The sequence below is a fragment of the Pteronotus mesoamericanus genome, unplaced genomic scaffold, assembly GCF_021234165.1.
Source record: "Pteronotus mesoamericanus isolate MK-2021 breed Mesoamerican mustached bat unplaced genomic scaffold, CSHL_Meso_final scaffold_36, whole genome shotgun sequence".
In the NCBI taxonomy this organism is placed as follows: Eukaryota; Metazoa; Chordata; class Mammalia; order Chiroptera; family Mormoopidae; genus Pteronotus; species Pteronotus mesoamericanus.
Genome location: NW_026555313.1, coordinates 21,431,384 through 21,447,328, shown reverse-complemented (window position 1 = coordinate 21,447,328; position 15,945 = coordinate 21,431,384). Strand labels below are relative to the sequence as shown.

The following is a 15,945-nucleotide window of genomic DNA, read 5'->3' as shown; positions in this document are numbered from 1 at the left end:
CTTTATTCTTGTGACTACAAACAAGTATTTGCTAAGGTAAGCTAACGTGAGTTCTGTCCATTTCCTTTCTAGATTTTGGCTTCAGCAACCATTTCACTCCTGGACAGCTGCTGAAGACGTGGTGCGGCAGTCCTCCCTATGCTGCCCCTGAGCTCTTTGAAGGAAAGGAGTATGATGGGCCCAAAGTGGACATCTGGGTATGCGACTGCCTTCTCTCAGGCCTCATAGAAGTAGTCACCTCATCCTGAACAACCCAGTATGCTCTTGTGAATTGAGATCTCGCTCACCTGTTCTTTGAATTTCCAGTTTTTTGTGCAGTCTTTCCCCCAGCATTTGTCTTACAGATTGAGACACAGATTTCAAACTCCCGCTTTGCCACGTGCAGAAAGAAAACACTAAGGGCAAGCTTGGGTGATGCCCTTGTCAAGAACAGATTATTTTCTGTTGTTGCCTTCTTCCTAGAGGATGACTACTGGGAGAAATTCTAGATCTGTTCCCCAAAATTAATATGTGGAAGCAGAGAAGAATGTTCACTATTCTAAAGATGATTGGCCTTGATGATGTCCCGTATTATTTCTCATTTAAAAAAAAGAAGAAAAAGTCTGTTCCATTATCTTGTGCATGACTCACATCATCTTCAGGTGCATACTATAATGGCCTCTTTTGTTTCCTCTGATGTGATTAATTGTATGTACTCTCTGCTTGGGATGCAGAGCCTTGGAGTTGTCCTCTACGTGCTTGTGTGTGGTGCCCTGCCATTTGATGGGAGCACACTGCAGAATCTGCGGGCCCGGGTGTTGAGTGGAAAGTTCCGCATCCCATTTTTTATGTCCACAGGTAAGAGTGTTGTCAGCACACAGCTGTGACTGGGTTCATGGAAAGTTAGACATGTTAAGTTATCCTAGGAGTTAAGTGATGAAGTATAAATGGCCCATTTAACAACCTTTCTTTCTTTTTCTTTAAATCCTTACCCAAGGATATGTTTACTGATTTTTAGGGAGAGAGAAACATCAGTGTAAGAGAAACATTGATCGGTCGCCCCCCATATGCGCCCCAACCAGGGATCAAACCTGCAGCCTTTTGGCTTATGGGACAATGCTCCAACCAACCGAGTGACCCAGCCAGGGCTAACAGCCTTTCCTAGCTCCAGTTTGCTGAATGTGTACCTCCGGAGGCAGGGTTCTGTAGGAACAGTGTACATGCAGGCTTTGGTGTCAGAAGGCACTACAGAGTTTGTCTGAATTTGGCTCTGGGCTGTGCACCTAGCAGCTAGCATTGTGTGCCACATTACTGTCTGTCTGAGCTTTAGTTTCTTCATCAATAAATGGTTGGCAATTTTGTGAGGATTGTTACTATGAGGACTAAACTAAATAATATATTGTAAAAAGTCAGTAAGCACATCACATAGTAGCAAGGCAATAAATATTCCTGTTTCATCGCATCTTTCACCATCTCTTTCACCCTTTTTCAGGATAATATTTCCATTTCCTGGGGCCCAGTGAAATCTGGTAATACATGCCAAGAATAAAGCAGTATTTGCATCTTAGTATTGCTGCTACTATTGGGTTGGCCAAAAAGTTCATTTGGATTTTTCCGTAGGATGGCTCGAGTAGTCCTTAGTTGTCTTGAACTTCATTCGAAACAATTTTGTAAGATTACATTGTGACAGGTGTCATATCAGCGTGCATTTAAAAATAATCAAAATGTATTAATTTTTCTGTAACCATTTTAATATTGAAGATGTAGTATTGCTGAAGATAGCCACAGCAATCAGACATGAAGAAATAATAAAAGGCATCCAAACTGAAAAGGAAGAAGTAAAACTGTCATTATTTGCAGATGACATGATACTATATACATAGAGAATGCCAAAGATTCCACTAAGAAACTACTAGAACTGATAAATGAATTCAGCAAAGTAGCAGGATACAAAATTAATATCCAGAAATCAGTTGCATTTTTATATATCAATAAAGAACTAACACAAAGGGAAACTAAGAAAGCAGTCCCATTCACAGTTGCTTCAAAAAGAATAAAATACCTATGAATAAACCTAACCAAAGATGTAAAAGACCTGTACTCAGAAAATTTTAAGACACCGGAGAAAGAGACAGAAGAAGCTGCAAATAAGTGGAAGCATATACTGTGTTTATGGATAGGAAGAATTAACATTAAAATGTCCATACTTCCTAAAGCAATCTATAGATTTAACACAACTCCTATCAAGATTCCAATGACATATTTCATAGAACTAGAACAAATATTTCAAAAATTTATGTGGAACCACAAAAGGCCCTGAATAGCAACACCGATCTTGAGAAAGGTTGTTGAAGGAATGACGCTGCTTAATATCAAACTATACTATAAGGCCATAGTAATCAAAACAACGTAGTACTGTCATGAAAACACACGTAGATCAGTGGAACAGACTAAAGAGCCCAGAAGTTAAACCCACACCTTCATAGTCAATTAATGTTACACAGAGGAAGCAATCACATACAATGGCCTAAAGATAGTTCATTCAGTAAATGGTGCTGGGAAAATTGGACAGATAACATACAGAAAAATGAAACTGGACCACTTTGTTACACCACACACAAGAATAAATTCAAAATGGAACAAAGACTTAAATGTTAGACCCAAAACCGTAAAAATGATAGGAGAAAACAGAGAGAAACATAGAAGAAAAATCATGGACACTGCTTATAGCAATATTTTATCAGAATACCTCCCCAGGCAAGGGGGAGAAAAAGGAAGAATAAACAAATGGGACTAAATAAAACTAAAAAGATCTTGCACAGCAAAGGAAATCATCAACAAAATAAAAAGCCCACGGAATAGGAGAACATATTCACTGATAAACCTGATAAAGGGTTAATACCCAAAATTTATGAAGAACTTACAAACCGACAACAAAGAAACAAACAACCCAAATAAAAAAATGAGCAAATGACCTGCATAGACACTTCTCCAAAGAGGACATACAAATGGCCAATAGACATATTTTAAGATGCTCAATGTCACTAATCATCAGAGAAATGCAAATTAAAACCCCAGTGAGGGACTTGTGGTCAAGATGGAGGCATAGGCAGGCATGGCTGGCCTCTTCACACAACCACAGCAAAGTTACAACTAAAATATAGAACAGCCATCACTCAGGACCCTCAGAAATAGAGTTGAGTGGATGTTTGACAATCACAGAATTAAAGAAACCTCACCCACAGGAGGTGGATAAAAATTTGGGAGGGATATATCAGAAGTGGGGAGTCCCAGCCCCTTGCTCGGTACCCCCCACTTCTTGTGGGGGGGGGTACCCCCCCCTTGCTGGGTACCACAGCCCGGGGTTCCAGAACCAGGAAAATAAGTCCTCACAAATTCTGGCTGCAAACACCAATGGGAATTGAGTCGGTGGAAGAAACTTTTGAAGCCCAAGCAGTTCTTCTTAAAGAACCCACAAATGGACTCACCTACTCAGACTCACTCCCTCTGAGCTCCAGCACCCAGGTAGCAGCTTGAAAAGCACCAGTGGTATACATGGAGAAACTGAACTGTCGGAGATGAAGGTGAGCAGAAGCCATTGTCCATTTTCTAAACTTTCCGCCCACGGAGACTACCAGCTGGTGCCTTACCTGAGACTCGGTCAACCTGGCTAATGCTGTTTGACAAGCTTTGAAGATCCCCAGACTCTGGCCTGCCACCCAGCTTACTGGCCCACCCAAGCTTCTTTTCCATATGAATGACTAGTCTTGGCTCACACTTCACAACTTCCTAAATCCCATCAAACAAGCCACAGCTGGCCTTAGTGAACCCTTGACCCTCCACTGGGAGCAACCAGCCTAGTTTTACAGCTTTGCTTCACCTGGGAATCTCCAAGTCCTGCAGAAGTAGCAGCTATCTCAGATTGCTTTATAGCTCAGGAAGGGTGACCCGGGCAAAACACAGATGGGGGCTGACCTTGGCCTGCAACACCTGGGAAAACCCAGAGCCAGTATAACCATTAGCCGGCTACAGACCATGTTGGAGCACCACCACCCTGCCCCTGCACAGCTGATCCACCACAGAGGATGGAGGTTGGAGGTTGGTGGTACGTGGTTGTAGCCAATTCTTGCAACTGATTGGTCTGGATAAATTTCTCCCATTGACCTATCACCAGCAACCAAGGCTCAACTACAAGAGGAAGGTGTACTCAGCCCACATGAAGGGCACACTTAGAGTACTCTGCTTGGGTGATAGGGGAGGATGTACCACCAGACCCTACAGGACGCTTAACTACAGTAGGCCACATTACCAAGACACAGTGTCAGAGCAGCTGTACCTAATACATAGAAACAAACACAGGGAGGCTGCCAAAACTAGGAGACAAAGCAGTATGGCCCAAATGAAAGAACAGATCAAAACTCCAGAAAAAGAGCTAGATGAAATGGAGATAAGCAATCTGTCAGATGGAGAGTTCAAAACACTAGTTATAAGGATGCTCAAGGAACTTAGTGAGGACCTCAGTAGCATAAAAAAGATCCAGTCAGAAATGAAGGATACACTACTTGAAATAAAGAACAATTTATAGGGAAACAGTAGTGTAGTGGTTGACGTCATGCATCCAATCAATTATTTGGAACATAAGGAAACAAAAAACCTATCAGAACAGGAAGGAGAAAGAATATCAAAAAAAATGAGGACAGTGTAAACAGCCTCTGGGACAACTGCAGGCTTTCCAACATTCACATCATAGGGGTGCCAGAAGAAGAAGAGAAAGAGCAAGAAATTGGAAATCTATTTGAAAAAATAATGAAAGAAAACTTCCCTAATTTGGTGAAAGAAATAGACATGCAAGTCCAGGAAGCACAAAGAGTTCCAAACAAGACTGATGTACAGAGGACCACTCCAAGACACGTCATAATTAAAATGCCAAAGGGTAAAGCTCAAGAGAGAATCTTAAAAGCAGCAAGAGAAAAGCAGTATTACCTACAGAGGAGTTCCCATAATACTGTCGGCTGATTTCTCAAAAGAAACTTAGCAGGCTAGAGGGGATTGGAAAGAAGTACTCACAGTCATGAAAAGCAGGGACCTATAGCCAAGATTGCTCTACCCAGCAAAGCTATTATTTAGAATCGAAGGACAGATAAAGAGCTTCCCAGACAAGAAAAGACTAAAGGAGTTCATCATCACCAAACCATTATTATATGAAATGTCAAAGGGACTTATTTAAGAAAAAGAAGAAGATGAAAACTAGGAACAATAAAATGGCAATAAATAAAAATCTATCACCATTGAATCTAAAAACAAACTAAGCAAACAAGAAGACAAAGAATCATGGATACAGAGGGCACTTTGATGGTTGCTAGATGGGAGGAGGTGTAGGGGAATGGGTGAAAAGGCTAGGGGATTGAGAAGTACAAATAGGCAGCTACAGAATAGCCATGGGGATGTAACATACATTATAGGAAATGCAATAACCAAAGAGCTTGCACGCGTGACCCGTGGGCATGAATAGTGCTTGGGACATTGCCCGAGGGAGTAGGGGGTGCAGGGTAGAGGGGTGCAAAAGGGGAAAAATCAGGACAACTGAAATCACATAATCAATAAAGGATAAAATAAAACTACAGTGAGGTATCATCTCATATCTGTCAGAATGGCGATCAATAGGTCAATAAACAACAAATGGTGATGAGGATGTGGAGAAAGGGGAACTCTTTTGCACTGTTGGTAGGAATGCAGACTGGTACAGCTGCTGTGGAAAGCAGTATGGAGATACCTCCAAATATTAAAAACAGATCTTTCAGCCAGCTATACCACTTCTGGGAACATATCCAAAGGAACCCAGAACACTAATTTGAAGGAATATAAGCACCCCCTATGTTCATTGCAGCATCATTTACAATTGGCCAAGATATGGAAGCTGCCCAAGTGTCTATCAGTAGGTGAGTGGATAAAACAACTGTGGGACATTTACACAATGGAATGCTATTCAGCCATAAAAAAGAAAATTTTACCCTTTGCGACAGTATGGATGGACCTGGAGAACATTATGCTAAGTGAAATAAGCCAGTCAGAGAAAGACAAATGCCATATGATTTCACTTACATGTGGAATCTAATGAACAAATTGAACTGGCACAATGGGGACAGACTCATAGATGGAGAGCTGGATGACAGCTAGTGGTGGGGAGGAGGTTAGAGGGTGGAGGGATTGAGCACAAAGGCAAAAGGATTCATGGATATGGACAACAGTGTGGGGATTGCTGGGGGCAGGGAGGTAAAACGGGGCTGATTATAATGGGGAAAATACAATACAGATTAAATTTAAAAAAAGAATTTAAATTTACCAAGATTGAAGAGTTTTTGTGTAGCCAGTTTAATATTGAAGATGGAAGAAAATATGCAACATTTTTCGGCATCTTATGCTTTTTTCAAGGAAGGTAAAAATGCAAAAAAAGATTAGTGCAGTGTATGGAAAACGTACTGTGACTGATTGAACATGTCAGAAGTGGTTTGTGAAGTTTTTCTTGCTGGACGATACTCCATGGTCAGGTCACCAGTTGAAGTTCACAGCGATCAAATCGTGACATTAATTGAGAACAATCAGTGTTTTACCATGTGGAAGATAGTTGACATACTCAAAATATCCAAATCAAGAAAGTTATTGGTAAAAAGTAAAAAATGTGTCTTTTATTTTATGGAAAAAAAGCTAAACAGACTTTTTGGCCAATCTAATACATTTCCTACTTTTTATCCCTTAGACACAATTTTTTCGTTTTTTAAATGAGCGCTTGGGTAGGATAAGCAGCTCTCAGAAAAATTTACCACTGGAAAGAAATACCACCTGTCCAGAATCTATAGCATTTTGTCACCATTAATATGCACACTAAGCAAATAACATTTAGAGATAATGCAGTAAGCAAATTTTTATTTTGCTTAATCATGTTTTCATTTTAAGGAACAAATATGGAGTGTATGTCCACCTGGATTGGCAACAAAATATGGGCACATGGAAATTGCATTGTAGAATAACTAACTTGAAGTCTTCTTAGAGTTAATGCCTTAATAAATAGTATGTCAGATAATGATAAGTGCCATGACAAAAATAAATAGCAAAGGAAGTTTGGGGACGGTGAGTGGGAGGTTATTTGTAAAAGTGTGGTTAAATAAGTGAAATGTCACTGAGAAAGCAATATTTCCACCAGCACTGAGAGTTCCTGTTCCACGTCCTTATCAGCATTTGATGTTATCAGTGCTTTGGACTTTGCCATTTTAATGTGTGTAGTGGTATCTTATTTTATTTGCAATTCCATAATGATGGGTGATGATGATGAGCATTTTTACATGCACATTTACCATCAATGTATCTTCTTTGATCATGTGCCAATCCAAGTATTTTGCCCATGTTTTAATCAAATTGTCTGTTTTCTTATTGTTGAGTCACTCTTTTAAAACTTTTTTTTCTCATTGCTACTCAGATACCACATTCTCCAGTTTTCCTACTGTCTCTCTGGGTGTCTCAGTCTTCTCTACCAGATTCCTCTTTCTCTGTTCATCCATTAACTCTTGTCTTATTTACACCATCTTTCTGAGCTTACTGCCATGGCTTCAGTGGTCTCTGTGGTGTTCAGTCCCTAATTCACACTCAACTAACTCTCTTGCCCAGTCCTCTCCTCCAGAATGAAGAAGCTGTATATCCACCCAGTAGCTGCTGATCCCAGTAGCTAGTGATCAGCTTCACTTTCATGCCTTGAAGTCACATCAATGGAAAAATTCAAAAGTGAATTTAATGTCCTCCACCTGCCCAAATTTGTCCCATTTTGTGTTCCCTATTTTAATTACTGACATCACCGTCTGACCAAGGCAGATTTCTCCTCCTCTTTCACCGTTACCACAGCCAATAGATTACCAAATCCTGCAACACCTTCTGTAGTGGCTCTAACCTAGATTAAATGATAGCCAATTAAATGAATTTGTGGCTCCAAGTCTTGTCCCTCTCTAATCTGTTCTCCATGCTGCTGCATGAGTAATCTTTCTAAAGCACATATATAAAAATGACACACACGTACAAATCTGATCATATCATTTTCCCACTTAAACTTTTCAGTGGTTTACCATTGGTTGTAGGCTGACGTTCACTCAACTTTCAAACATTTTTGATCATGACCATAGTAAAAAATTTGTGGTATACTGTGACTGAAGACATCCCCTACATACACAATTGAACAAAAGTTTTTTAAAAAGCAAAACTTACCCTTACTATGTACAGTATATATTTTATTCTGTTACATTAAAAATGCTTATTATAACTTAATTAAATTGATCTCATGACTACTATTTAACAAAACAGTGGCAGAGAAATACCTTTATGATCTGACTCCTATCTCTTCAACCCCAGCTCCCATCCTACATCTAGTCACCCTAATTTCCTTCTGGTTCCCTGAACAAGGGATATTATCTGGAATAATTTGCTCTGCCTAGACTACCTCTCCCTTCCCCTACCCTACACCACCCCACCCACTCCTGTATTCTAAAATAAGAAGTTAGATGTGGTAGGAATAAGAATCTAGATAATTTCTACCATTCTTCGGGTGTCTGGCCTTTTATCATGGGACTTACCAAACTTTTTATTGTAATTATTTCTTTGATTATGTATCTTTCACACTAGACTGAGCTTAGAGAAAGAAAAGATGGTAGGGGTGTTTTTCACAGTTGTCTATAGCCTAGCACAGTGTCTGGCAGGTGGCAGGACTTAGCAAATAATAAGTAGAGAGTAAATGGAATACAGCTTTAAGCCCTCCAGTGGCTTTCATTTACACTTAGAATAAAATTCAAAAAGTTATTATCATTATGGCCCACAAGGCACAACTATGGCCTGCCCTTCCCCCGCCAAATCTCATTTCCTACTGCTCTTCACCTTAGATTGTGAGCTCCGCTCACACAAGTACCCTTGCTGATTCTTGGACTTGCCAGGCACACACTGCTGTTCCCTCAGATATCTGCATGGCTTGCTTCCTGGCCGTCCTTGAGGTTTCTAGTTAAGTGTCCCTCAGAGAGGCCTTTCCTGGCTACCCCCACCTCCCTTTCTCCATAACTTGGCTTTATTGTTTTTTATAGCACTTTCCATTATCTGACATTGTTTGTTTATTGTGTCCCCACACTCCATCCCCACTATCTCCGGACTGTAATAGCATTTTGGTTTTGTTTATTGCCATATACCCAAGGCTTAGGACAAAATATTTGTTAAATGAATGCATGCTGCATAGGTTTGTTAAAGTGCTAACTACCAAAACTCCTCCAGAGTGTACACTTGTATTTGAATAATAATATTAATAACATCTTTATGGCTTTTGAGTTGACACAGTATTTCCTATACTTGATCTAATTCGAGCTATATAACCATACCATGGAATTGGTATTGACACCTGTTATTTTATCATTTTGCTAATGAAGTTTAACTCAGCTGAGGTCACAGCTGCTTTGAAAAATACAGCAAACTCCTGAATATTGTTACATATATTGGGTACATAGGCAGTTTGTACATGATTAATGTTAAGCCATAACATTTAAGCTAGTCATGACCTTGGACCTAGGCACTGATATATGTAACAATATTTAAGTAAAGAGTTTGTTTGTATCTCTCAAATCAGCGACAACCTCTGCAGGGTTAAGAAGCTGAAGTTTAAAGAAATTAGTTTATATGCCTAAAGCCACACAGGTAATAAAATGCCTCCTAAGTTGGTACTCATTTCAGTGTTTGTTCTACTACACCAAACTGTAGTAGAAAGGACAAGATAAACAGACCACTTCCTCTGCTTTTCCAGTGCCCACAGTTATCTCCTGTGAGCAACTTGGGTCCCCTCCACCCTGCACCCCCACCCCTTTGCATCATGGCAGAAGACTCAAGCCTTCGTAGAGCTGCTGGCTTCAGGTAGCAGATGCCGGTAAAATAGCTAATCATGCTGTCAGCCACATTCTCTGTTAGTGCTTAGAAATAAACTCTGTAGCATTTAACTATTTAGAAAAAAATTAGTATTTATAATATGATAGAAGTTTAACATGAAAGTTTAAAAACTCAGAACACCAACGTAATTATCCTAAATGTGGTCATTTTTAAATCCCAGACAAGTATTCCCTAAACAGGAATAAAAAAATTTGTAATTAAGTACAGAAAATAAGAAACAACCCAGTCTAGGAAATGAGCAGATGCCTGCTATGTTACCAGTATGATCTCTCCTGCCCTCAGGGATATACATGTGCTGGACCTTGCCTAACATTGTAGGCCTGAAGCCCAAAGAATGCTGTCAAAAGGAAAAGGCATAGGACAAAATTCATAAGTTGGTTTAGTCTTTCCTTAGCTCAGACATCTTTCAAATACATAAAGTTTCAGGTTTATGTGAAGGAAACCTAGAGTCTGTCCTTAGAGTCCTTTTTCTGCATATACATCTAATTTCAGGACACAGTTGCACTTCACTAGACCTAGAGTCAGTTCTTTATGTGGAGGCCAGGGCCAGCTCCTTTCCTTCCTGTTAAGTCCATTATCACTGTACTACAGAAGGTAATGTGGTTGAAGAAAGTCCTGAAGAACGAGATCCTTTCCTTTCTCAGGCTGTTGTCATAGACTTGAGCTGAGTTTATCCATTTTTTTGCTAAAAGGATCTAGAAACTCCAGCAGAGCTGGTACAGTTTTCTAAATTAGCATTTGGGAGGCAAAGTGGGGAAGGCCTTATAATGTGACTTCTAACCAAGTTGAATTCCAGTATCTACAGCTGTGTAGGAGGCCATCCAATGCAAATGGATATAGTTAGTTCAAGAATTCTGCGCGTCTTATTTGTTGTCAGTAATGTGTGGAATGAAGTATCCTCTCACTTAGTGAATATTTCTATGCTGGGTTCTCATTTGTTTGATAACAAACTTCCCTTCGTGAGCATCCTGACATAAACTGAAGACATAACTTCAAGTTGGAACAATAGAATAAATTTACAAGAGGATTTATTCAAGGCTGAATTGATTTTATACCTAGTTTTATAATTATGTATATGTCTTCCTCCTTTCTCTCCTAGAATGTAACTCCTTTATATCAGAGCTGTGTTTCACAGATCATCATTTTCCATAAAACCTGACAGCAGCTGGTATGGTATAAACACTCAGAAAACAATTTTTCATGACAAACTGAATCATCATCAATCACCTATAGACTTTTACATCAGCCTTGTGTTGTTTTATTATTTTGTTAGGTAACTCACTGATGAGCTGAATTATCTTAGTTGTTTTATGTACATTTGTTATGTGGGTAGTTATGTAACTGACCAGGTTAAGTGACATCTAGTTTTAAAAACTAGATTAAAAAACTATATCTACTATAGACTTTCTTTTTGATCTACTATAAACTTATTTTGCTTGAGACATGTAAAGTCAACTATGCCTCAAGCAAAATAAGTTTGATCTAGCCCAGTATTTTTGGATAAAACTTCTCAGAGCATCTCAGAGAGCAGTTAGGTAAAACCCTGAGCCTAAATTATAGGAGGATTAAAAGTTGAAGCTCGCTGGTTTTTTGAGCTGTTGCAGAAGATGAGACTTGGCCTGGCCACATGTGTTAGCAGATGCTTTCTCTAACTCCCCCCTCCCACTAAGGAAAGCCAAAAACTTAAATTTTTTGAGCACCAGACTCATTCACTACTAATATATTTGAATCGTTTTTTTTTTAATTTTTCAAGTACAGTTGATATGCATTATCATACTAGTTTCATACTAGTTATCATACTAGCATTATCATACTAGTTATGTGATTAGACATCACATAACTTACTAAGTGATCATCCTGATAAATCTTGGACTCATCTGACAGCATACATAGTTAATAGAATACTATTGACTATATCCCCTATTCTGTACTGTATATCATCATGACTATTCTGGTACTACCAATTTGTACTTCTTAATCCTTTACCTTTTTTACCCATTTCCCCCCGCCCCGCCCCGCAATCTGGCAATCGTCGAAATGTTCTCTGTATCTATGAGTCTGTTTCTGTTCTGCTTGTTTGTTGGTTTTTTAGATTCAGTTGTTGACAGGTATGTATTTATTGCCATTTTATTGTTCATATTTTGGTCTTTTTTTTTCTCCTCCTCCTTAAAGAAGACCATTTCACATTTTGTATAATACTGGTTTGCTGGTGATGGACTCTTTTTTTTCTTTTAGCTTTTTCTTTTCTGGGAAGCTCTTTATCTGGCCCTAGATTCTTTTTTTCTTTTTTTCATTAAAATTTATTTAATTTTAAATGTTCTTTCCAACAAGAGGTAGTTATGTTTCCAGAAATGACAAATCAGTAGCAGCTGTGGCCAATGTGGCTTAGTTGGTTGGAGTGTCGTCCTGTACACCAAAAGGCTGCGGGTTTCATTTCCAGTCAGGGTATGTGCCTAGATTGTAGGTTCGATCCCCAGTTGGGGTGTGTATGGGAGGCAACCAATCGATGTCTGTCTCTCTCCTCCCCCTCCCTTTCTCCTCCCTCCTTCTCTCTCTAAAATCAATAAACATACTAAAAAGAAAAAGAAAAATTGGAAACAGCCACAAATCAAAACATTAAAAGTCTGATAAAAATCAACATAACTATTTCCTAACAGCACAGCACATTAATGTAACTATTTTATGATGTTACTAGTAGAGACATGAGTTGTTTCATGTTCCAATCAGACAACCTTAATTTTTATTATATATTTCTGATAGTAACAGAAGTATTGAAGGGCTGCTTTTTTCCTCACAAAAACTGTTTCCCACAGTGATTTATGCCACAAATCATGGTGACCGCTGGCTCACTAGGCAGGATTTTACTGTAATTCTTTCTTATTTTTACCACCACCACCACCATCAAGCCTATAAAAGTCTCCAGAAATCATCAGATTTTTTAAATTTAATTATAGCCTAAAGGGTATATTCAGACTAGAGGTGGAGAGATTCAACCATTCCAATTAGCAAATGAATTCAAATATGCAAATTTTAAAGTATCTGCACCTTCAGCTTTGGACCAGAAAGTGTAAGGTAACTGATTTTAATCAGGTAATTAGTAATTTAACCAAAAAAACTCATGAAGATTGTGTTTCTGTGATCATCAGACTGAAGAATGACTACATCTAAAACATGATAGTTTTGTTGAGTCAAGTAATGTTGGCTGTAGGTCCTTGTTTTTCATCACTTTGAATTTTTCTTGCTACTCCCTTCTGGCCTGCAAAGTTTCTTTTGAGAAATCAACTGACAGTCTTAAAGGAGCTCCATTGTAGTTAACTGTTTTTTTTCTTGCTACTTTTAAAATTCTCTTTGTCTTTAACCTTTTGCCTTTTTAAAAAAATCCTTACCCGACAATACAGCTATTGATTCTTTTTTGTTGTTGTTTTTTTTTTTTTTTTTAAGAAAACAAGCAGGGAGATAGAAACATTGATGTGAGAGAGAAACATTAATCAGTTTTCTCCCTTATGTTCCCTAACCAGTGATCAAACCTGCAACCTTTTTGGAGTATGGAACAATGCACTCCAACCAACTGAGCAACCTGGCCAGGGCTAAGCTTTTGCATTTTAATTATGGGGTGTCTTGGTGTGGGCATTTTTGGGTTTATCTTGTTTAGGACTCTCTCTGCTTCCTGGACTTGAATATCTATTTCCTTTACCAAATTAGGGAACTTTTCTTTTTCTTTTTCTTTTTTTCCAAATAAGTTTTCATTTTGCTCTTTCTCTCCTCCTTTTCAGCACCCCCATGATACAAATGTTGGTACGCTTGATGTTGTCCCAGAGACTCCTTACACTATCCTCATTTTTTTGGGGGGGGATTCTTTTTTTCTTTTTGCTTTTCTGATTGGGGTTTTGTTTTCATTTTTTGGTTTTTGGTTGTTGTTGGTTTTTTTTTTGTTTTTTTGTTTTTTTGCTTCCTTATTTTCCAAATCTGTGATTTGATCCTTAGTGTTATCTCTTCCACTGTTGATTTCCTGTAATGTAGTCTTCATTTCAGTTCATGTGTTCTTTATTTCTGGCTGGTTTGTTATGTTTTCTGTCCTTTGCCATGTTTTCTATCTCTTTGTTGAAGTTCTAAGTTCACTTGTCTTCCCCTAAAATCATTGAGCATCCTTATAACCAGTGTTTTGAACTCTGCATCTAGTAGATTGCTTGTCTCCATTTTTCTTAGTTCTTCTTCTTGAGATTTGTTCTGTTTTTTCATGTGGGACATATTTCTTTGTCTCCTCATTTTGGTAGCCTCCCTGTGTTTGTTTCTCTGTATTAGGTAGGTCTTCTATGTTTCTCAGGCTTTTAGAGTGCCTTAATGTTTAGGTGTTCCATAGGGTCCAGTAACACAGCCTCCCCAATCACCCAAGCTGGGCACTTGAGGTACACCTCTCATGTGGGCTGTGTACACCCCCCCTATTGTAGTTGAGCCTTAATTGCTGTTGGCACCTCAGTGGGAGAGATTTACCCCACCAAGCTGATCAGCTGTAAGGACTGGCAGTGACTGCTGACCTCCAACCACCATGGAGCATCAGCTGTGCATGGGCCCACCCCATGGAGCAGGACTTAACTTCAGTGGGGCTCTGGTGCCTGCTCAGTCTGTCCCTTGAGTGTGTTGCTTGTGGAGGTGGTGGGGTGGTGCTTAGAGGTGGTCTAAAGCTGTCCACGGAGTGCACTAGCACTGGGGCCTCCTGGGAGGTGCAGGCCAAGGTCAGCCACCATCTGTGTTGTGCCTGTGTCCACTAGCATGAGCTATGAGCTACAGAGCAATCTGCACATGGTTGCTACTTGTGCTGGGCTTGAAGGTGCCCAGGTGAGGCCAAGCTGTGAACCAAGGCTGCTGCTGGTAGTGCTAGGTCTGGGGCACACTGAGGCCAGGTTCTGCTTGTTAGGGGGATTTTAGGAAAGTCAAGCATGAGCCAGGACAGGCCATTCATATGGAAAAGCCACTGGAAATGGCAGGTCGGGCTGCAAGTTGGATGGGTTGAGGCCTCAAGGAATCACCAGGGCAGGGGAACAGTGATAGCCAGGTTGATGGAGACTCAGATATGGCACCAGCCTGTGAGCACATACGTGGGGGGAGGGCTCAATGTAGGAACAAGTGGCCCCTGCCAGCACTTGTCTGGGAGAAAACTCTTTCCCCAGCTCTCTCCCTGATGCCAGACAATTTATTTTCTCTCCTTAAGTCTCTGTCTCTGGCACCTTTTGCATTGCTGCCCCAGCGCTGGAACTCAGAGGGAAATAAGGCTCAGTGAGTCCATGCGCAGGCCCTTTAAGAGGAACTGCCGGGGTCTCCGAAAGCTCTCTATCTCCCTCAGCCACAATCCCTGCTGGTTTTTATACTCAGAACTTACGGGGACTTCTCTTCCTGACACCTGAACTCTGGGCTGGGGAGACCGGTGTGGGGCTGGGACCCCTCGCTCCTCAGTTGGGACCTCTATAGCAAGATACCCCTCTCAGTTTTTATCTGCCACACGTGGGTGTGCGACAAGCCTGTTCTGTGTTTCTGATCCTCCTATCCGTCCCCATGTGGCTTCTTCTTTATATCCTTGGTTATATTAAGCTAGATTTCAGGTGGTTCTGAGTGATGGTTGTTCTGTAATTTAGTTGTAATTTTTATGTGTTTGTGGGAGGATTTGAGTACCACATTTACTTACGTTGCTATCTTGACCAGAAGTTTACTACTAATAAATATGTATTTGAAAATCATCAGAGGCCTACTTCTTAAAGCCTGATTTGTCCTATTTACCATTCATACTAACTGCTAGAGGATGTATTAAGATCAGTCATTGATTTAACTGAAGGAACATTAATTTACAGTGAAAAAAACTGCAGTGACAGTGAGTACATAGAGATCTCTTGTGGGACAGTATTTTTGAGTCCTTATTGATTAGACTTGATTGTGATTTAATTAACTGTAATACTGCATAAGCATTTTATTGCTGGGAATGGAAGACCTAGACTTACATAATGCTTCTGATGG

At 39.8% G+C, this 15,945-nt stretch overlaps 1 protein-coding gene across 7 annotated transcripts in view; it reads left to right on the top strand.

Moving 5' to 3' along the window:
* Positions 1-15,945, top strand: part of SIK3 (SIK family kinase 3) — a 272,649-nt gene that overhangs the window by 215,380 nt on the left and 41,324 nt on the right. For all 7 annotated transcript variants that reach the window (XR_008530770.1, XM_054592296.1, XM_054592294.1 and 4 more), the window contains exons 5-6: positions 73-197; positions 714-837. Coding sequence is in view for 6 of the 7 variants with exons in the window: in XM_054592296.1 (XP_054448271.1) it covers positions 73-197; positions 714-837 (249 nt within the window). In the remaining variant the exon portion in view is untranslated. The remainder of the gene's footprint in view (positions 1-72; positions 198-713; positions 838-15,945) is intronic.